The following is a 23,001-nucleotide window of genomic DNA, read 5'->3' on the forward strand; positions in this document are numbered from 1 at the left end:
ATGCTGGATATAATAACCGGAGGGTGAGGAAATGCAGGGAAAAAAGGATGAATAATATGTGACCTTATCACGGCAGAGAGATTCAATGAGAGCATCAGCCTCCTCCATCCTTCCGTACATCACTAGTGCTATGCCAACTGCAAGACCACGTAGAATCTTCTCATGTTGAGTTTCCTGTGCATAGCCAACCATGTCCTCAATAGCCTGGGCATTTTTAGAGCCCAACATAACCAAACCTAGGGCCAGGCCAGCTGCTTCCCCTAGTGAGTGAAAAGCAAAACATTAAAGAGTACGAGTTATGTACGTAAAGTAAATAAAACATATCCTATTGGAAGTGCTAACTATTAGCATCAACTATCAAAACAACCATTAGCTTCTGAGAGCATTGTTTCAAGTCATCAGACATAAAGAATAGTTTATGTGGAAGTACATCCATATATTTACAGCTATTTTCCTTTTAAATCTTGATAGGATACACTACAAAATCCTACAGAGATTTCAAAGGAGACATTATGGCAATATTTTTTCTAAATTATCACCTAGCAGTAGAGACAGCCTCAGGATACAAGCAGATCACTCTAATAAACTTCTATTTGCAAAAGTCAGTTATACAGACATACACACAAGACATACCATTTTAAAAAGCCTATATATCACAAAACATATTTTTATAAAATGAGTTTGATAAATGGGGCAAATAGAGAATTCTATTCCTATACTTCCTAAAAAGAATTCTCTACAAATAGAGAAATCCATTAAATTTTTAAGAGACCACAAAATATAGGTAGAAAACAAATATTACAGTTACATTAATTAATCCTAGAGTTTGTTATCTTTGGAAAGAATCACTTACCTGTCACAGCATCATCCTGATAAAGGTTTGTTTTTAGCAAATCATACACATCCTGGCGTGCAGTCCCCATGGCAGCCAAACCAAGGCCCAGACTGCCACCATGTCGAACAATCTAGAGAAAAAGGATGGGCTCCATTTATTTGGTACACTGCACTTAAAATCCAACTTTCATTCTAATTTCAAAATACGTTGTGATATTAGGCATGGAAAGCAGCTGGCCTAGGAAGTATGATCAAAGGATACAGAGGGCCAGTGGTAACCTCACCAATTTCAGTTTCAAAAGAATGCTGCTTGCTGATGCAAAATAATAGTGGGTTGAAAAGGAAATGAAAAAAATGAAAGTGGAGACAGTACAGCTCTCTTTTAATAAATTCACATGAGAAGGGGAGGAGAAAGATGACAACAACTAAAAGGGAGAAGCAAGTGGTGAGGAAAGATTTTTTTAGGATAGGTGAGACCTGAAGATGCTTGTGGACTGAGGGAGGCAGCATAGAAGGAAACTGAAGATAAAGGAGAAAAAAGTTTCTTCATAACTTCATGGTTATGAAGAAAGTGGGAGAAAATGGTGTCAAGACCAAAAGTTAGTCTTTATTTGAAGAACACTTTTGTGGTGATCTGTTACTTTTGAATGTACGGTATCCTTTTATTGGTGACAGCACCCCACTCCTGCTTGGGGAATATTCCTCCCCACTGGTTCGAGTCTTGGTGGAACCATCACTTAAAATAAGCTCCCATCTTCCCCTAGCGAAAGTGTGGGCCTGTGACCCAAGACAGGCCAATCAGATGCTCCTCTGGAATTTTAATCTTTCTTAGGTGGAATGACCCAAGGACCAAAAACATTTCAAGTTCATTCATCCTGACAGTAGTGCCCTGAAGAGATGATCCCATTACTTCTTGTTATCTAGATTCCTAGAACTGCCCTGTGCTTAACCTTTGTGAGAACTGGTTCATCAGCTTTTCCTTTAATTAAATAAGCTACTTCCAATAAACTCCTTGTTTAAGCAGAGGGTTTTATTGCTGGTAACCAAAAAGTTTTATCTGACAAGAAAATTTTTACCTGAGACCAACAGAGGAAATGAGGTAGAGATATGTATAAACTATATGATTTGTGGATAGGGGGTTTATTAGCTGAGAAAGACCTTCCTACTGGCCTCAGTCTTTTCACTGAAGTAGGACAGAATTTTCTGGCTCACTTAGCTACTCTCCCGATAACCTTCTAAAAGAGACTAACATAAAAGTTAAAGTCTAAAATCCTAGGTGTCAAGGTTCCTTAAAAAAAGAACAGGGCTGCTTAGTAAGTTTTTCCAAAAGAGTTACATTTTAAAAACCATCGAAGTTCAAACAAGCAAGATTCTGATTCCCAAAAGAGTACATGCAATTTCTTTGGGCTTTAGTTTCCTGAAAAATAATAGAATTAGGCTAAATGATCACTAAAGTCACTTATATAACATAACAAGACTCTGAAGTGTGGGAATACAACACATATTTTATCAATATAAATATCTGGTACTTTATTTTGCTCCTCACACACAAGGTTTAAAGGACTGAGAAGCACAATTTTAGCTTATAGAGAAGGAGAGGAAACTACCTTCAAAAGAAAAGATTCTAGGGACTTCCCTGGTGGTACAGTGGTTAAGACTCCATGCTCCCAATGCAGGGGGCCTGGGTTCGATCCCTGGTCAGGGAACTAGATCCCACATGCATGCCGCAACTAAGGAGCCCATATGCTGCAACTAAGGCGCTGGCCAGCCATAACTAAGGAGTCCACGAGCCACAACTAAGGAGCCCGCCTGCCACAACTAAGACCCATGCAACCAAATAAAGAAAGAAAGAAAAGATTCAATGAGAACAGTACTGGTTTGGGAATCCTACAAAATTTCTATTCACTGAAATAATTTGGCAAATTTAATGTTTCCCTGGACTTTTTTTTTTTTTTTTTTTTGCGGTACGCGGGCCTCTCACTGTTGTGGCCTCTCCCGCCGCGGAGCATAGGCTCCGGACGCACAGGCTCAGCGGCCATGGCTCACGAGCCTAGCCGCTCCACGGCACGTGGGATCTTCCCGGAGCGGGGCACGAACCCATGTCCCCTGCATCGGCAGGCGGATTCCCAACCACTGCGCCATCAGGGAAGCCCTCCCTGGACTCTTAAGTAATGGGAATTTATTTTTCCATTCTAATACTTACATCATTGCTGGCATTCTTAAGCTGGTTAAGCAGATAGTCAATTATATCACCCCCATGATTGGCATGAATGAGACCTAGTGCATAGAGACCTCCACCTTCCTGATAGGCTGATCCTGGAGAGGTGTCCTTGGGAAGATATGTTGCCATTAACTGTAATGCTTCCTTCTCATGACCCTGTAAATTTGAACCACCACAAAGGTGTCAGTAAAAGAAAGTTAGAGAAAAGAAGATGTAACATTTTCTATGATTATTGCTTTTTCTCCAAAGTGAAGGGGGAAGTGGGGCTCTCTCCTAAGCAACTTTATCACTCACACAAGAAGACAGCCTTTAAATGACCCAGTCACATCCTGGTTAGAAACAAATGCTGCAATTCCCACCCCCTCCTTGTTTTATAACAGTTCCCCAAATTCATCTTAGATAATGCAAATAACTTATTTCAATTCATTTTGAGAAATGTCTTAGCTAGTCTTCACAGGAAAAAGGCTTCCACTTTTTATAAAAAAAACAAACACACATTTCTTCTTTACTTTATCCTTCTCTGTATGAGGACTGACCCAATTTAACAAAATGTACCTGTCAATGAATTATAGTAAACTTTAGTTTTTTTCTTAACTCCAGGAAAATTGCTTCTGTTCTGATGCCTGCTCACAGTGATCGGTATATATTACCTTATGAATTACACCCAAACTGGCCGTGGCTGTAAATTTTGCCCAGTTAGTGGCTCTGGCTAACCATTCCAAGTTATCTCTGTAAGAAAAGGAAATTCAGCAACACTACTGAAATGAACTCCATAAAGCTTTTTATAACGCTAACGTCAAAGCATTAAAATGTTCACCTTGAGCTGTTACAAATCATTTTACTTTATGGATCTCAAGTTACTGATGATTCCATTTTACCTCCTAAGTTGTTCTTAATATTTTGAGGACTTTAAAAATGCATGACATGTAATTCCACTATGAACAAAAGCAAAACTGTATCAAATTTCTAAGCTTAACGTACTTCATTCAAAAACCTATATTCAAGGCAACTAATAGAGAAAATTAATTTTACCTCAAAACAAGTAGGCATATGCAATTTAAAAAATTTATAAAATAGAAAAGTAGAATTTAAAATTCAGGACTGTCAGGCAGGGAAAGTTCCCCACATCCATGTGACAATGTCAACAGAGTCTCTGTCAAAGACAATTTTAAACCAAAGTGGGAACCTACAAGCATATTTACCTAAGAAACTGGTCACTGGTAGTCCCACAGTGCATAAAAGAGTTTGCTATAACAGTTGCTGTGTGACACACAGAGTTCCTTACCGCATCCTACAAAAACAAATACAGATTTTTATCATTAGCAAAGTATTCCTACAAACGCAAGCTTGCATGTGGACACACAGTAAGAGGCCCTGTTTTGTGGTGAAAACATGAATAAACTGAACGGGTATTTAACATATGAACCTTGGATATTTCTTTTATAAACATTAAATAGCTAGCTTATAAAAAACAAGCAAGTCAAACAAAGTTTTATTTGTGGTCTTAACTTGAGGTCAGTAGTAGATTTTGGGTAGGAATTTATGCAGCAGACTTTCTAATTTTTGGTTTCTGAACAGCTCGCCATTTCTCTTCAGTATCTTGCTCAAGGTCTCCAAAGTATTGGGGTAACCTGAGGAGCAATGCTGCACCTCTTCCGGCACTGTAACTCTGGCAAGCACCAAAGTTATTTTGTTCATTTTTATTTATTTATTTATTTTTGCGGTACGCGGGCCTCTCATTGTTGTGGCCTCTCCTGTTGCGGAGCATAGGCTCTGGACGTGCAGGCTCAGCAGCCATGGCTCACAGGCCTAGCCGCTCCGCGGCATGTGGGATCTTCCCGTACCAGGGCATGAACCCGTGTCCCCTGCATCGGCAGGCGGACTCTCAACCACTGCGCCACCAGGGAAGCCCCTATTTTGTTTATTTTTAATGAGACTGCGTTATAAAGATAAACATCAGAAAACTGTCATAAATGCAAATTATATTATTCTTTTTGCCATCTGTAAAAATTATTTTGAAAGTCTGGAGAAGCATGATTACATATACCTCAATCAAACAACTGTTTAGTAATGGAATAGTATATGACAATAAAAAATGAATAAATGACTTTGGGAAAGGATACTGGGTAAATAACACAGGCAAGGCAGGAAGATTTTTTTGTACTATGTATCTTTTTATATTAAAACATTTTTTGAACCAGATGAATAGATTATCTGTTCAAAAATTAATATTAATAATTGTTAGGATCAATATCTCAACAAAGGTTACAATATCAAGGTAAGAACCCCTATTCTCAAGGAGTTTGCAGTTCAGTGGGAAAAACAAACACACAAATAACCTGTATTAATGTTCTGATTGTGGTATTTGTCCAAATGCCACACGTATACATTCAAATAAAAGCTAACTTAAAAAAAAAAAAGCCACTAAACTTCCCAATGAGAGACTAGCACAAAAAACAGGAGCTCAATCAATATTAATTCCTTTTCTTCTTCAACAAGATCAAGCATTTCTCCCATTGTTATTTTTTTTAAATACTTATTTCCTTGATCAGGAATAAAATGCAACAAATTATTCAATAACAAATATAAGTACTTACTCAACAAAGAAATAAATATAAAAAAAGGCCTCCATTACAGATGAATTTCCTACCTTTGTGTTTTTTAGAATCATGAGATCTGTGTTATTGTTTCGTATTAAAAACTGCAGATGTAACTCAATAGCCATTTCACCACTTAGAATTTTAATCATTTTCAAAGTCTGATCCTTGGGCTCTGGACTCTGCCGAACAAACAAGAATGAAAATTATTGTATTACTGAAATCCAGTAAGCTAACTTTATTTTAACAGCACTAAACCAGTGAAATTCAGTCATACACACAACAAAACCCATATTTTAACAGTAGGATCTAGCAAACTCATGTATCATTTATTTGAGAGAAAGTAATTTATTTCTTTATTAGATGCCATTGAGATATGATACCAGCTTGATGGAAGAATGCAATTCATTCCAAACTCACTTCCAATATAAAATATTTTAATATTAAAAAAAAACTGTAAAAGAGTAACTAATTACTGGTGATATGCAAGGAGAACTACTTTATACACAACCAACTTATAGTTTAGGTGAGAAACTCCCTCCTCCAAATTGAGAAAAAGCACCTTTAACCAACACATATATATGATCTCATGAACTACCAAGCCATCAACACAACTCTCCAACCATGTGAAGAAGAGTTGAAATTTATATACCTGATAACCAGAAACCAAAAATCCTGATGGAGGAAACATTTACATCCAACAGACCACTGCTCTAATCCTTGCCCCACTCTCCACACACCATGAATACTAAAAATAAAGACAACTAAACTACCCCCTCCCCCTCTATGATAAGTTGCCATTTATTTGTTAGAAGCCATACTTTTTTCTCACCCTGTGACAGGTAATTCAGAGTTATTCTGGACAGAGTTCATTCTTTGATAAGGATCTAAGGATTTTATTTCTTCTAAGTCAAGTGCCTTCTGGGATTGATCTTTTTTCTTTTTTGGCTGTGCTGTGTGGCTTGTGGGATCTTAGTTCCCTGACCAAGGATTGAACCCAGGCCCTGTCAGCAGTGAAAGCGCCGAGTCCTAACCACTGGACCACCAGGGAATTCCCTGGGATGAATATTTAAAATTTTACTTTTTATAGAAAATCCATTTTTATAAAATAACTTTGGTATCAAACTTAATAATAAACCTCCATAAAAGCAGGTATGAAACACTTTTGAATAATTTACAATATAGTGTGGAAATATATGTTTAAATGGCAACCTCAACTTCAAAAAGCACACTTACCACTTCTGGTGTCTTTCCTACAAGTACACTACCTGTCTTTTCTTCTGTTTCCATTGAGTCACTAAAAGGAAGAGAACCAATAGTTACTAATGTGAGAAATCTTTTCTGAATAGTATGTGTGGGTGGCTTTTTTTTTTCCTTTTAATCAAACTGAAGGTCTGAACCATGTCCAAATTAAATATCTTGCAAGGAAAAAACAGTTAATTACTTCTTAAGTACTGCCATTAGGAAACGAAAAAGATTGTAAAATAAGATGGAGGCAACCCAGTTACTGGATTTCCACCAAATAAATTCATAAAAACACGCAAAGCAACTAACTAGGTTAGCAAAATATATGGACAACAAAACCAGGTGACAAAGTATCTCCCAGATTCCCAAAACACGGTCAGGTGAAGACACACCACCACGAGCCACAAAGACCAGTCTGAAGCAAAGCAGCTGGAGCCTCAACCACTCTTAAACGAACCAGCCGACACCCCCTTCTAGGTCAAAGCACTACACTGAGGAGAAAATGCTGGGCACAGAATCCAAATTAAAGCGGCAGAAATGAGGGAAAAAGAAGGCTGAAATAAAAGTGAGAAAGGAAACAGAGCCAGGAGATCTCAGAACACAAAGACACCATTTTGTTTAAAACTCCACAAACACGATAAAAGAGGAAATTCTAGAGAACAGGGAAATTAGGAAAACTATCCTAAATCAAGCCTCCTTTGTAAATATTTAGGAAAACTAATTTCAGTAAAGATAAACCACAGAAAAGGATCAAAGTAAAATCCCATTCACTATTATAAGAAAAGATTATTTGAAAAGAGGTCAAAGATACGAAGAAAACTTTTACAAGATATAAAAGAATATTATATATCAGAAATGAAATAATATAACTAGGGAAAAACTGGGAATGGAAGAAGAAGGATAATTACTTCAGAAATTAAGATCAACTCAGAAAGAACATGAAAGCAAATAAACACAAGAACAGGAGAGGGTAAGGAGAAAGACAATTTTAAAATCAAAAAGAAAGAAATTAAATGCTATTACCCCACGATTAGGAACAAAGGAAGAATGTTTGGATTTCCTGACCAATGCAGAAAAAAATAAAGGTGGAAAAGATATGAAAGTTATAAAGGAAGAAGTAAAATTGTCTCTGTTCACAGATGACATGATTCCTATGTAGAAAATTCTATAAAGGGATCTATAAAAAAAATTTACTAGACCTAATAAGTGACTTAAGCAAGGTTGTGGGATCAACATTAACATAGAAAAATCAATTGTAATTCTATATATTAGCAACAAACAATTGGAAACTGAAATTTAAACGTACCACTTACAGCAGCATTAAAAGACCTAATATACTTAGGAATAAATTTAAGGGAAAATGTACAAAACTCCTGTACTAAAATCTACAAAAACACTGTTGAGAGAAATGAAAGAAAGCCTAAATAAATGAAGATTACAAGATTACTGACTTACAGTAATTTTTATTAGTTCTAATAAAAGTGTTAAAAAAGCTGAGAATGGGGACTTCCCTAGTGGTCCAGTGGTTAAGAATCCGCCTGCCAATGCAGGGGACACGGGTTCGAGCCCTGGTCCGGGAAGATCCCACATGCTGTGGAGCAACTAAGGCCGTGTGCCACAACTACTGAGCATGTGCTCTAGAGCCTGTGAGCCACAACTACTGAGCCCACGCACCTAGAGCCCGTGCTCCGCAACAAGAGGAGGCACCACAGTGAGAAGCCCCCGCTGGCTGCAACTAGAGAAAGCCCGGGCACAGCAACAAAGACCCAACACAACCAAAAATAATAAAAATAAATAAATTAAAAAAAAAAAAAAGCTGAGAATGTTTCTAACTGTACAAATATGTAACCCAAATGCCTAAAATCTAGCCCAACCTACCCCACCTGAGTTTTTTTTTTTTAATTTATTTATTTTATTTTTGACTGCGTTGCGTCTTTGTTGTCGTGTGTGGGCTTCCTCTAGCTGCGGTGAACGGGGGCCACTCCTTGCTGTGGTGCACGGGCTTCTCACTGCGGTGGCCTCTCCCGTTGTGGAGCAGGGGCTGTAGGCGCAATGGGCTTCAGTAGTTGTGACTCCCGGGCTCTAGAGAGCAGGCTCAGTAGTTGTGGCAGACAAGCTCAGCTGCTCCGCAGCATGCGGGATCTTCCCAGACCAGGGCTCATACCCATGTTCCCTGCATTGGGAGGCAGATTCCTAACCACTGCGCCACCAGGGAAGCCCTATCTGAGATTTTTAATTTACCTGATTAAATAGCACACATGCTGTCTGGCAAGCACCCTCCCCATCAGACAACCACTTCCATTTCTTTCCATAAGGGTCCATTTCTTTGGTTTTCCTTAAGGTATGCAGCAGAGTGCAAAACAGAGCAATAGCTTTAGTAAGAGGCTAATCTATGAAAGCTAATGGTGAAATTTATTCTTAGATTATGTTGTCTATAAATATCTATTCCCAAAATGAAATAAAGATTGTTGAATTAGTTCTGATACAGAAAAAGATACTTTTACCTGTCTTTCTCTGATCCTGGAACAGTACCCGTATTGGTGGATCCAGGCACAGAAGCAATAGGGGTGCCAACAGTTCGAAGATTCTGGATTACAGATGACAAAAACTGCTGGCTAGCGCTTTCATACAAATCAAAACAAATCTGATAAGCCATCAGGAGGTTGTCTTCCTTTACCAGTTTTTCTAAGATATCACTCACGGCCTGAGGATCATCTAAGAAAATTAAGCACTGAAATGCAGATAAAGAACAATTACATAATAATTGAAAACTTTGTCTACAAGATACTTACAGAGTGATAGTCAACAAATATAAGTAAAGGCAAACCGGGGCAGACTAACTATCTAGTCTAGCATTCTATTTCTGATCCTGGCACCAAAGTTTTCCTGAAAATGGAATCTGCCTTCCATAAGAAAATCCATACAACTTATATTCACAGCTCCTAACACTGTGCCTGGCAATCAGCAATATTCAATAACCAGTTGGTGAGTGAATCTTGGCTTCTTTAAATCTTATCCATAAATCGCTATCAAGTGCTCTGTAGTAACTTATTTTCTGCTTTACCATAAATTGTAGGAGTCGTTCATTCATTTAACACATTGTATTGTGCTGGGCCAGGACAAGAGGCACATTTTAAAATGACCATTTTGAAGTATTTCTCTTACTACTCTTAGGATTTGCCACATGTTTTAACAAAATCCACCCAATAAATTTAGGATTTTTCTTTTAAGAATTCAATTTAAATTTTCTTGTTCCCTTAAGCAGCAAATAACTCAATTTCAAAATGAACACATTAACCAAAGTTATTATAAATTAAGAATAGGAAATTATGGAAACAAAATAAATGACCAATACCAGGAGACTGGTTAAGAAAGGCAAAGTATATCCACTGAATGACTACTGCACAATCAAGAAAGAGTTTGTATAAGAATTTGTGAAATGTCAAAACATGAAAAAATGTTAAATTGAAGGAAATATATAATTGATACTGTTTGCTTCCAGGGAAGGGAAATTGGGAGCCAAAGGAAAGAAGTGTCAAGAAGACTTTTTACTGTATATCCTTTGATTCTTCACGAATTTTGAATCATGTGAATGTAATATTATCTGTTCAAAAATGTATTTTAAAAATGTAAAATAAATTTAAAAAAATTTTACAGGGACAAGGAATAAAATAGCTAAAAGAAATAAAATTACTTCTGAGGAATAAAACTGAAATACATAGAGGAAGAAAGCAAAGGACTACTGTTTTTCATGTAAGTTTTTAAAAACCATTTTTAAAACTATTAAAAACTATTTAGAAGCAAACAAAACTCCAAAAACCTCTACAGAGAAAAGTGAAAGGAAATATACTGTTAGGTGGACTTCGGGTGATATAAAGGTGGATATTTTTCTTCTAGCTTTTTCTGTGTTTCACACTTGGTTTAAAAAGCATCAAAAACTATATATAAAATCAATAAGCAACAAGGATTTACTGTACAGCACAGAGAACTATATTCAGTATCTTGTAATAACCTATAATGGAAAATAATTTGGAAAAAAAAAAACCTGAATCACTTTGCTGTACATCTAAAACTAACATAATACTGCAAATCAACTATACTCAATTTTTTAAAAGAGCATTGAAAAAAAGGATGTATTAATCTAAATTTTAAATATGTATAGAGGATAGAAACACATATTGAGAACACATTATAATGAAAATATAACAAACCAAATGCGTGATAAAATGCTGTGCTCTAAGCAGAATACAAAAATTTGTCAATAAAACACAATCTAGCCATTGAAAAGAATGAGGTAGCTCCACATGTGCTAGTAGGTGGAGGAAAAACAGTTATGAATCTTTTAATTGGGAAAAGGCCAATGGAAAGGGAAAGATACACTTTTCATTTTATATATTTTCTATACTGTCTTAATTTTTTTTAAAGTGTGCAAGCAAGTCCATACAATAAAAGAGATAAAGAAAATATACCCAAAGGTCTTGTCTGGTGTTTGGGGAATGAAACCAAAGATAATTTTTATAGCTGAAATTCTTTTTAGAAATGACATAACATAGGTACCGTTTTTATCTTTTCTTCTACCTTTTTTTTTTTTAATCTCATTTTCAAAAATTTCCTTAAATGCCTGGATTATTTTCAAAGTGAAAAAAAGAATACATAGAAATAACATATTATAACAGCTTTTTAGTTTTGAGAGATTCAGTTTCTTATCAGTAAAATGGAATATAAACGCATAAAGTATCTTCACAAGGCTGTTGTAAAGATCAATTGAGATACATGTATGAAATTGTAGTGACGTGATGTTATATAATATAATGTAGTGAGGCATGGCTCAGCAGTACAGTGTAAAGTAATGCAATGTTATTACCTGACAAACATTGATGAAATCAGGTTTCTCCAAGTTCATGTAGATTTTAACTAGAACTCTCAGTACTTTATTCCGAAACTGTTTATTCTGCATTAAAGACATGCAGAGCTTGAGGCTATAAGCCAGCATTCCTGGGACATCATTCTGAAAGAGATAATTTGAAGAGATATGATTATCTGTTTATTTAGAAATCAAATTATTTTAATCGATATTCTTTAGTCATTCTAGGCAGCTAAAGATTTATTTGCTACTTAAACAATAAACCTTAAAATTTTTAACCATTTTAGATGAAAATCTGAAAAGAAAATTACCTATTTCCCTGTCTTCATGAAAAAAAATAGGTTGAAAACAATTAAATATTTAGTGATCATCCAGGATCATGACTATATGACCATAGTATACTATAACTGTGGTGGTGCTGTTAATTATTATAAAAAGATCTATACAGCTGTACATATACCAAGTGGCTATGCTTTTGAATTGTGTCTGCCTCTAGTCTTGCTAATCCTCATCACTTACCGCCTATACTCACTGGCCAGGAACACAATGTGATAGAACTATTCTCCAGCTCTGAGTGACTCAAGCTTTGAGTGCTGTCACATCTAGCTGGTGCTCTCCCGAGGAAATTTTGACTCCAGATTATTTGGTTATTTATTTATTTAATAAATTTTTAAAAAATTTTTATTTATTTATTTTTGGCTGCGTTGGGTCTTCACTGCTGCGCTCAGGCTTTCTCTAGTTGTGGCAAGCGGGGGCTATTCTTCGTTGCGGCACGCGGGCTTCTCACTGCAGTGGCTTCTCTTGTTGCGGAGCACAGGCTCTAGGTGCATGGGCTTCAGTAGTTGTGGCGCACAACTACTGTGGCTTAGTGCTCCGCGGCATGTGGGATCTTCCCGGACGAGGGCTCAAACCCATGTCCCCAGCATTGGCAGGTGGATTCTTAACCACTGTGCCAGCAGGGAAGCCCCTCCAGATTATTTATGTTTACCTTGTGGTTCTTCAAAGCATACCCAATATTTGAGATACTAACTTAAAAAAGTCCTTCAACATAAATAAGCATACCCAATATTTGAGATACTAACCTATAAAAGTCCTTCAGCATGATAAGCATGCTGAAGAGCTACAAGTGTACTTCTCAAAAAGCGAGTTGAGAAATTAAAAATTCACAAAATTCACTAATTCGAAAAGATATACACACCCCAATAGCAGTGTTATTTACAATAGCCAAGATATGGAAGCAACTTAAGTGTCCATCAACAGATGAGTGGATAAAGATGTGGGGTGTCACACACACACACACATATATATATACACAATGGAATACTACTCAGCCACAAAAAAGAATGAAATTTTGCCATTTGCAGCAACATGGATGGACTTGGAGGGCATTATGCTAAGTGAAATAAGTCAGACAGAGAAAGACAAATACTGCATGATATCATTTATATGTGGAATCTGAAAAATACAACAAACTAGTGAATAAAACAAAAAATAAAAGCAGACTCACAGATAGAACAAACTAGTAGTTATCAGTGGGGACAGGGAAGGGGGAAGGGCAATATAGGAGTAGGGGATAAAAAAGGGTTATTATAGGATTATATGAAATCATGTGTGTGAAACTTTCGAAAACTGTAAAGCACTATAAAATTTAAAGATAGCTTTGTTCAATGATTAAAAAAATATTTTTTTAAAAAAGCAAGTTGTGACCTATTGGCGTATACATTATGAAATCAACTTAATGGGACTAGCATTCTTTAAAAAATGAAATACAATTTTAAAATATCAGGATTACATTGTAAGTAGAAAAAATAGGTATTATTTCATCCTAAGTTACATCTATATGTACATGTGCACTGGGATGTAAAGTAAGACGCATTTCTCACTCTGCTTTATTCTTTTTAAAAAAATTTATCACCCCTTTACCTTATAGGGAATAAGGCTTCACTGCCTATTCCCCCAGTGGATTATTCCATTTGTGCAGGAACTTTGTTGGTCTTGTTTGCCACTGTATCTCCAATGTCTAGAACAGTGTCTGACACATAATATGCACTCAAAAAATATTTGTTGAATGAATAAAAACAAATATTTTAGTTCTATTCACCTGAAGACAAGGAGAAACTACAACTGCACAAAAATCAAACAGAGCAAAATAAGGGCCGTTCTATGACACTGGGTCATTCATTCATTTACTCATTTAAACTAATCTTACCACTGCTGCTAAACACTGCCTTAGGCTTTGGAGACCCAGTGGTGAAAGTACCTATCCTTAAGGAGGTTATAATCTGGTGGACCTAGCTGGACCTAAGGGTTGAGGAGGGTATGGCTGGCAGGGATTGACAGAAGGATCTGTAAACAAATGACAGTTGAGCTGAACTGTGAATCTTGAACAGGAATACAGCAGGTAAAGAAAGAAAGGGAAAAGGATGTTTTTGGCAGGGGCAATACTTTTGGCAAAGGGAATGGGGTATGGTACATCTAGCAGAAGAGACAAGGTCAAAATGGCTGGAGTGCAAAGAGCTAGCTTGTGGAAAACGATAGGTAGTGAGGCAGGCAAAGTGGGCATGCAGATCAATGTCCATTTAACTCAGTCTTGCACCTCGCTGACCACTTTGGTTGGTGACTTACAACTGTCATAATTATTGCAAAACACCCCCAAACCAGGAATGTAGCTTACAGTTTTAACCATGATAAATGCATTACAATAGTAGTTTACCCATACAGTCTTCTTAAAAAGGGCAGGGTAATTAAGACAACTTCCCCATGCAAGATCTCAAAGGAATAAATGTGGTAAGATAAAAGCAACTATTTGACAAACACAAAACACAGCCAAGGTTCATTTATAAACATAAAATACATATATTTTATAAATATAAAAATAAAATTTTTCGCAAAAGAGCACCTTATTATATCTAAGTTAGATTTTCTTTTCACTATCCATGCAATTTTCAGTTTTAATTATTTGCTCTGCTGATTCTTCACCAATAGCAACCTCTAAAATCCCATCATCTACCTACCGACTCAAGTATAGTCTTCTCAAAGACGTCCAGTCTTCGTGTCTCCAGAGCAATGCCGATAGCTTGCTTATACTTGTGATCATCTAGACATCGTTGAAACATTTTATTCACAATGCCTTCCAATCTCTGGTCAATTGGTTTTTTTTCTCCTTCAGGCAAATCTGCATTTTCCACACACTGTTTGGTGTAGTGATCAATGCACTTTGCTATAGAGAAAATAAAATAACTCTGATCAGATGGTAAATTGGGCTATACTACTAGAAAGGACAATGCCTACATTTATAATCATAAAAATAACTTATGGGATGACTATGGAGTAATGAGCAAATTTCAAATTTTTTAAATGCTGTAAGTTATACCTTCAAATTAATATTGTTCCGTTCGTAACAGTTACACTGCAGGGCTACACACTAATTCCAGTAAGCTGACATTATTTAAAACATTTCTAGGACTTCCCTTGTGGCACAGTGGTTAAGAATCCGTCTGCCAACGCAGGGGACACGGGTTCGAGCCCTGGTCCGGGAAGATCCCACATGCCGCGGAGCCACTAAGCCCGTGCACCACAACTACTGAGCCTGCGCACCTAGAGCCTGTGCTCTGCAACAAGAGAAGCCACTGCAATGAGAAGCCCGTGCACTGCAACGAAGACCCAATGCAGCCACAAAATAAATAATTTAAAAAAAAATTTCTCTTTTTACTGTTTATTATTCAAAATTATGTTATTCAACTTGACTAAGTTGCTTATTCTACAGAGTTGGCTACAAACAGCTGCTGTTTTCACTCTCAAACACAAACACTTGCCATGATTGAGGATATTAACAAAAACCCTATTGTAGCAATTATCACATGGCTATAAATTACACTTCTTCACATTAATGAAACTATCAGATCCTTGATAGTAGAGAGTCTGTCTATGACCTGAAATGTGCCACAGGTTCTAAAGGCAATCCCAAGAAGATTTCCAAAAACCTTTCCGGCAATCAGCTAAAATATTCAGTCTCAATGTGAGGTAGGTTGAACCTATTCACATATACTTCCCCTCTCCCCCAAACAGGGAGTCTGAAAATTCATGCAGCGGTGCATGTGCATAATTTGGCTTTCCCATTTCACAGTGATTTGGGTGAATGGGGAGGATAAGGCAACATACTGAAGGGTATCATGTTTACAACTTACACTACTTTACAATCATAACTTAAACTTTTTAGGAGCAACCAAGAAAGGAAATTTCCCTAAACCTTCTTCCACCTTCTTAAGGAAAACAGCCACTCAAGCTGAATGACATATATAATAGTTATCCTCTCTATAACTCACTGGCCTGTCACCCTCCCTTTCAAAGAGAAAGGTACAAGGAAAAGGTTAATTAGTTGCAAACTATAGCCCCAGGAAACAGAAATGATTTGAACTAGGATAAAGAACTGCTGGTCTACTAGATGGCCCATGTTAATGGGTCTATATTTTGGGGGAAGCAGAGGACTTTTATAAATTGGAATATACCACATTCAGGGTCCATCCAGGTAGGATTAGGCAGGTTCAGGTACAGTTAGTAAGAACTAAGTGGCACTCACAAGCAGACCTTAAACAAGTTTGGTTGCAGAAAATCTTCACCAGGCCCTAATATGAGCTTTTTGAACCAAATGCAGTTGTGAGGAAACATTCCCCTACCTCATCAGAAAGGAATCTCAGATTTATAACATTTGGGGAGCTTTCCTTAGTTAATAACTGAGGAAGAAAAATGTTACCTCCCAGGTTTCAAATGAGACCTGTGCTCTGACTTACCAGGTTTATGTCATAACTGTATTCCAGAACCGAGCTTCATTCCTAGCTGAAGTCTTATAACAATCGGGAGAAGACTGAAAATTCTAGCCTTGAATTTTCTGAGTGTACTGTTTATGACATTCATTAAGAGCCTAGGAAGGCTTTCCTAAATTCTATTTTATATATTCTCTCACAAATCTCACTGACATTTAAAAAAATCCATTCTAATAGTCCCAAGAAAACTAGAAGGGTGAACCCCATTTCCACACAAAGAAAAGCAAACAGAACTGGTCTACCAGTCAACAATCACCTTCTACAAGCTAAGACTAAGATGATACATAGGAAGGCATCTACCACCTCATAGCCTCTTAGAGACCAGCTGTCCTGATTAAAAGCATCATTTGTAAAATGTTAACATTGCAAGCACTTGCAGATCACCACAGGAAAAAATTATCAACATTCATCAAAAAAAAAATCCTTCAAATAAGAGAGAAGAGATAAATGCACTTAACTCACCATTTCTAACTTAATGTAGGGAAAGTGCTCTGGTTTCAAATGATACGGTCTATTCTTTAAAATCATCTGTTCTTCCCACAGGATTCACAGATGAAAACTCCAATTCAGTGAGTTCCCAACAACAATAAACTTACTTGCAACATTCTCACACCATCATGGCAAAAAAATTTTAAATGTGAACACAAAATCTTACTTCAAACTTCAGGGACATTTGAAAAGTACCTCTCTGGACTGCCTTGTGCAGCATTTCCCAATTTCTGAAAGAGAATACCAATATTCTCCTTTTAAGGGTTCAGGTGAATAATGCAGATCTCCTCTTAATCAGCAATTCAAAAAACTATACTATACACACTTGACAAAGAACACACTCTTGGGCTCTCTGTAACTATGATCTAAAGCTTGATAGTCAAAAAGACACGTCTGAAGGGTATGCAATCCCTTCTTTCATCTATTAGAACAGGAGTTTTCAAACATTTTTAAAGCTACAAAAGCTTTGAACGAACTCTTACAGAGCTGGTTCAACTTACAAGACAGAGAATCCCAAACCTTACCTGTGTGCTACCCTCTCACTTCAAAAATACAGAAGCAAATAAAAAAACAATGGCTACTAGTAGAAACAGTATGGATTTCGTAGTGAGGAAGCCTGGGTTTTAAATTCTGACCCTCCTATTTAACAGCCATGTGCCTTTATCATCTTGAAACCCAAGTTTTCTCATCTGTAAAACAAGGCTAGCTCCTTCTTCACAGGGCAACTGTGGAATAAACTATGCTATGAAGAACGACCAGTACAGTGCCTAGTACAATGGAAACACTCAATAATGGTTTCCTGTGTTAGAAACAACTCTATAAATTACTATCATTTAATTTCTGATATTCACAATAATCTGATTTAATTTTTTCATATAACAGTATGCTCACTGGAAAAGAGATAAACATAATCACTGAGATAACTATCTTTGTGTTAAGTTGGCTGCTTCTGAATAATTTCTTAGATTCATTCTTAAAATATTTTGTGAGTAGAGTGTCTTTATTATTACTGTTATTCATATTATTGTTCATTAGGACAAAAAATAAAGCACAGAATTCTAAGGCAGATCTAAAAACTCAGGCTGCATAAAATTACTGTAGAAAGATTATGAACTTTCAATTAAAATGAAATGTGGCAACCTCAAAGATTCAGGGAAAAAAATGCTACATGTACTAGAGCAAAAAAGAAGCCAACAAGATAAAGCCTTACTAGATGGAAGATAATTACCTATAATAGTCTCCACATATTCAGAGTTATCATTGACATTGAAGAGGTCACCTGCTCCAAGTGCATAATTCAGAGACTCCTCAAAAGCCCCCAGGTGATAAAATACTTTAGATGCCACTAAGGCTGCAAACTGCCGACTCCGGAAACCTTCATCTTCATACAAAACTTCTCTGAAAGAAATTAGGAAGTATAGGCCTAGTTCAAACTGTGGTTCTCCTTAAAAATTCCAAATCTAAATACTCAAGCCGCAATTTAGTGGCAGCAAATCTCTAAATGAATTAATAAGCCACAAGACCCACAGATAATTAAGGTTGATCTACTTTATTCCAATTTATAGAAATAAAGTAAATTCTTACATTTTGTCTACAGACTCAGAAATTTCTGCCCAGAAGTCATTGACCACTGCATTCAATTTGTGTAGTGCAAATTCCTGTAGAAGATAAAACCAAAATTCGATTTTGAGACAGACTTACCATTATACTTCCTTAAAAAAAAGTTTCCAACAAATCAGTGGCCAAATTCTAAGTCATATTTACTAAATGACAAATACAAAAGTTTACCAACTGACTTTCCATTGGGCTTACATACTTCCTTTCTGTTTTCAATCATAAAACATAATGTCATTCCTTATCATACTGAACATTTTTCTTCTTTGACAGTATGTGTAAGATTGACTCTAGGCTGCTGGTTTGGATATAAATGAATTCAGGTGCCTAGAGCCAACTGAAGTATATTCCAAATTTTTGTCATATGAAAATAGTTTTAAAATATGTGATACAGAAGTAACTTTTTGTGATTGCCGTTGATAAGAAAACTGGTGTGTGTGTGTGTGTGTGTGTGTGTGTGTGTGTGTGTGTGTGTGTGTGTGTGTGTGTGTGTGTGTGTGTGTGTGTGTGTGTGTGTGTGTGTGTGTTTCCAGGTGCCACACTGAGATTTATTTGCCTCAGCTTTGTTAAACTCTAGGGAAAACCACTGCTGTTGCCAAAATACTGTCCTGTCCTTTGGGGCTAGATTTCAGTGACTAGGTATAGACTAAGTAGGACGGCTATTTTAAATGGTGCAAGATATACAGTTATCAGTAAATTCAAAGAGCTTCAAAGTACTCATATTAAGCCCAGTTAATTTTTCTTCAACTCATACCTTAAGCTGTGGTTCTTCTTCATCCAGAAGAGAAATTATTCCAGCTATAAGACAAAAGGTATATGATTATGAAATACATATCCTAAGATAAACTAATGCTTAGTCAAAAATATATCAAGAGTTGGAAAAAAAGTATTTTTTGAGGGGTGACTTCACTAGAGGAATCATTATTTTTCTTTAAAACTGAAAAGGTTTATATTTCAAATTTTAAGAATTAACTATGTTATCAAACCCTCATAATACCATATATATCACATTATTTGCCTAATTCAACAGTTTTCAAAGCATGGTTCCTGGATCAATTAGCATTAGCATTACCTGGGAACTTGTTAAAAATAAAAATTCTTGGCCGCATCACAGATCTACTGAATTAGAAATTGTGGGGATAGGGTCCAGTAATGGAGCCATAAGCCTTCCTTGTCATACTGATATTCATTACAGTCAATCACTGGCCTAATTTACTGACCAAAATGAGAAACTTTCCTACACAATTTTAGAATAAAATTATTCACACAAAATAAACCAAGAGTTATAAAATTATTTACAAAAGCAGGAGTATTTAGTCATCAACTCACAGAATAAAATAATTCGATTATTTCAAGATGCCTATATTAAGGCACCTCTGTTGTAATCACAAGTAACCTAGAAGGTTTTGCTAAATGATGAGCAATCTCACTTGTTCTGACTTCAATTACTGAAGCACAGCATTCCCCATGTGACCCTGAGGTGATTAGCACTAACACTGGGGAGTAAAGGAAATAACAGTCCTCTCCAAAAAAATGCAACCTGAAATACAGTCATATATCAAAGGGATTATTAGAAAAAAAGACGTGGGAAATTACCGTCCTTGGACCATGAAGGAAACTAAACTGTCTCTCAGATATGTTTTCCATGTAGGTCTTAAAATCATTCCGGAACACTGAGCTGGAACACTGAGTTGAAACTGTGAGCTGATACAAAGCGTCAAGGCAACTTTCCTTAGGAGATGTAGCCATTTCTAACTGGTAAGTGTAGGTCTGCCAAATAGCTTCAAAATTTAGCAAACAAAACTATGCCATGGTTCTAGCTAGGGCATACTACTGTTCAAAAAGCATTAAAGCAGATAAAAGGAACTTCTTGGTACTCTAGGTTGGTATAACAAACCCAGAACAGAGAGGTTGAATTGACAGCATGAAGAGAAGACAGATTAAAGAATGCAATCAGGGGAAGGGAGGGGGATTGTGAACTAGTGACATCGAAGAGCTGATAGACAAGAGTACCTTAAATGTGGAACAGATCATAAATGGCAGAATGCTTTATCGAAACACTAAAAATGCTACCCACTCCCTTATCATCAATCAACGGTATGTCTGAACTGCTTTTACCAAAAGAGGTGATGGATTTCTGTATACTCTGTTTGGTTTCACTTATGACTATGTTATATGGTTGTCCTGGCTTAGAAATGCAGCCGTTGTCCGTGGAACACAACTAAATCAAATACCTACACTTCATACACAAATATTTCTCATCTTAAAAACAACAGAACTCACCTTTAGATGCGGGACGAGGTGCACCTGGGGAATGGGGAATGTTTCAGGATGCTAAAAAGTTTCTTATGCCATAATATGAAGTCAGCAGATATTACCTAAAGTTGCTGTATCAATTTATAGCATTATTTTAAATAGCATATTATTTATAAATATAAAGGTATGCTCCAGAAGACACAGCTTAAAAGTTGAAAACAGTTGCCTCAATGAATAAGGGAAAAGAGGAGTGGGAGACTATTGTTTTAAAGCTTTTACGCATAATTTTCCTTTATTATGTTAAAAAAAAAATTCATTCTCACGTCTCCCTCCAGTAACCACCTATCTCTATCTCTCCGCTCCCTTTCACAGCCAAACCTCTTGGAAAAACTTAACAGTGCATGTTGACCTCTTATTCACCACTGTGTTCTTAGTACCCTGCAAGTGCCTAGGCAATAAATGAACAAATAAACTGACTAATCCAAACTAGTACCTGTTAGGTTCTGTTTAGCACCCGGGACAGATCCTAACCCATAGAGAGCCAAAGGACAGGAAACCAAGTGACAAAAGGTTTGGAGCAGAAGCTGATAAGTAATCTAGTAAACGTAACCAATGACAGTAACGAATACACACTATGCTATCACCACCGAGTCTCAGAGTAAGACCTCAAAAATCATTAGGTTTAAAGTCTAGTAAATCCCCACCAAGTGTTGTTTCAGCCTCTACTTAAAATACTCTGGTGACTGATTTATTGATTTGATTAGCTAACTGATTTCTTCATTCGAGAAATAATTCTGAACTTCTGTCATCTGCTTGGCAGTTGTTCTAAGAATTATGAAAAGTTTCCCGCCCAAAATTCTACCACAGAGAGAAAAACAGTAGTCAGGCAAGTAAACAAAGTAATTACAGGACTGTAATGAAGAGAGGGGACAGCTGAGGGGGAGAGATGCAGCATGTTTTAATAGAATGATCAGGAGAGACTAACATCTGAGCGGAAACTAAGGATTGAGAAGCTAAGGGAAAACTTGAGGAAGAGGAGTTTAGAAAGGGGGAAAAGAATGGGACAGGGCCTGAAATAGGAGAGAAACTGACATATTCAAGGAACAGAAAGGCCAGTATGATTAGGGTATAGAGAGGAAAAAAGTAGTACAAGACAAGCCAGGAATCAGATCATGTAGGCCTATAAGCCTGGATTTTATTATAAGCACAATGGAAACCACTGAAGGATTTTAACCAGAAAAATAATATTATGTGATTAAGGTTTAAAAAAGAATACTCTGACTACAACACGAAGAATGGACTATACGGAGGCAATTGTTGGAAAAACAAAACCTTAAGGCTGTCAAAGCAAGGCAGGCAAGAGATGAAGGTGGTGTGGGCTAAGTAGAGGGATCTGAAAAACAGTGAGGCCTACGTCTACAAGCAGCAAGAAATTTAGTGCTCATTTTCTCTTTAGAGAACTCCGACTGGATGGAAAAGCTTTTCCTTACATTGAACTAAAATTCATCTCCCAATCATTTGTAACCACTGGAGACAAAACTCTAATCCCACGTACACGTGACAGCTTTTCAAGTCTTTAAAGAGAACTATTATGTCTCCCAGGGTCTCCACCAATGTCTTTAAGCAATCCTTATAAACACATGGCTTGGAGCTCCTTACAAGTTACTGTCCTCTGATTATCAGTCTGTTTATAGCAAAGCACTTGTGGGGCAAGTGTAGAGTAAAACAGGACGAGAAAAAAGTTTGTGAGCAGGCACGAAAAAAGGCACCGAGGCTGTGGACAGCTACGTGCACATCAATCTGCAGCCCGGGACTTAAAAACCTCCACTTGAAACCTGACTTCTACAGCTTATCCCGCTGCAAACGTCATTCCACGATCTACGCACACAACGGTTAAGTGTAGGAAACCTGCCCCAGACACCCATGAGTTCTTTCTTCAAGGCAGCATAGTTAGCATCTAGCCTCAAAACCACAGTTGGATTCTCAGTATAATGTCTGCTTTCAGGATGCTGTCTTCACCGAACATGAAAGTTCTCTGGGTGCTTTAACTAAATATCC

At 36.9% G+C, this 23,001-nt stretch overlaps 1 protein-coding gene across 2 annotated transcripts in view; it reads right to left on the minus strand.

Moving 5' to 3' along the window:
* The window catches only part of PSMD1 (proteasome 26S subunit, non-ATPase 1), a 105,681-nt gene that overhangs the window by 82,006 nt on the left and 674 nt on the right, over positions 1-23,001 (minus strand). The window contains exons 2-14 of one of the 2 annotated variants that reach the window (XM_060151879.1): positions 19,442-19,485; positions 18,658-18,731; positions 18,302-18,471; positions 14,776-14,981; positions 11,762-11,905; positions 9,402-9,628; positions 6,889-6,949; positions 5,706-5,834; positions 4,258-4,346; positions 3,706-3,784; positions 3,038-3,211; positions 854-965; positions 64-260 (exon numbers count right to left, since the gene is read on the minus strand). In XM_060151879.1, the coding sequence (XP_060007862.1) occupies positions 64-260; positions 854-965; positions 3,038-3,211; positions 3,706-3,784; positions 4,258-4,346; positions 5,706-5,834; positions 6,889-6,949; positions 9,402-9,628; positions 11,762-11,905; positions 14,776-14,981; positions 18,302-18,471; positions 18,658-18,731; positions 19,442-19,485 (1,706 nt within the window). Of the gene's footprint in view, positions 1-63; positions 261-853; positions 966-3,037; positions 3,212-3,705; positions 3,785-4,257; positions 4,347-5,705; positions 5,835-6,888; positions 6,950-9,401; positions 9,629-11,761; positions 11,906-14,775; positions 14,982-18,301; positions 18,472-18,657; positions 18,732-19,441; positions 19,486-23,001 lie in introns of those variants that run through there. The other variant, XM_060151880.1, reaches the window with a different exon arrangement.

Source organism: Lagenorhynchus albirostris, chromosome 6, assembly GCF_949774975.1.
Source record: "Lagenorhynchus albirostris chromosome 6, mLagAlb1.1, whole genome shotgun sequence".
Classification (NCBI taxonomy): domain Eukaryota; kingdom Metazoa; phylum Chordata; class Mammalia; order Artiodactyla; family Delphinidae; genus Lagenorhynchus; species Lagenorhynchus albirostris.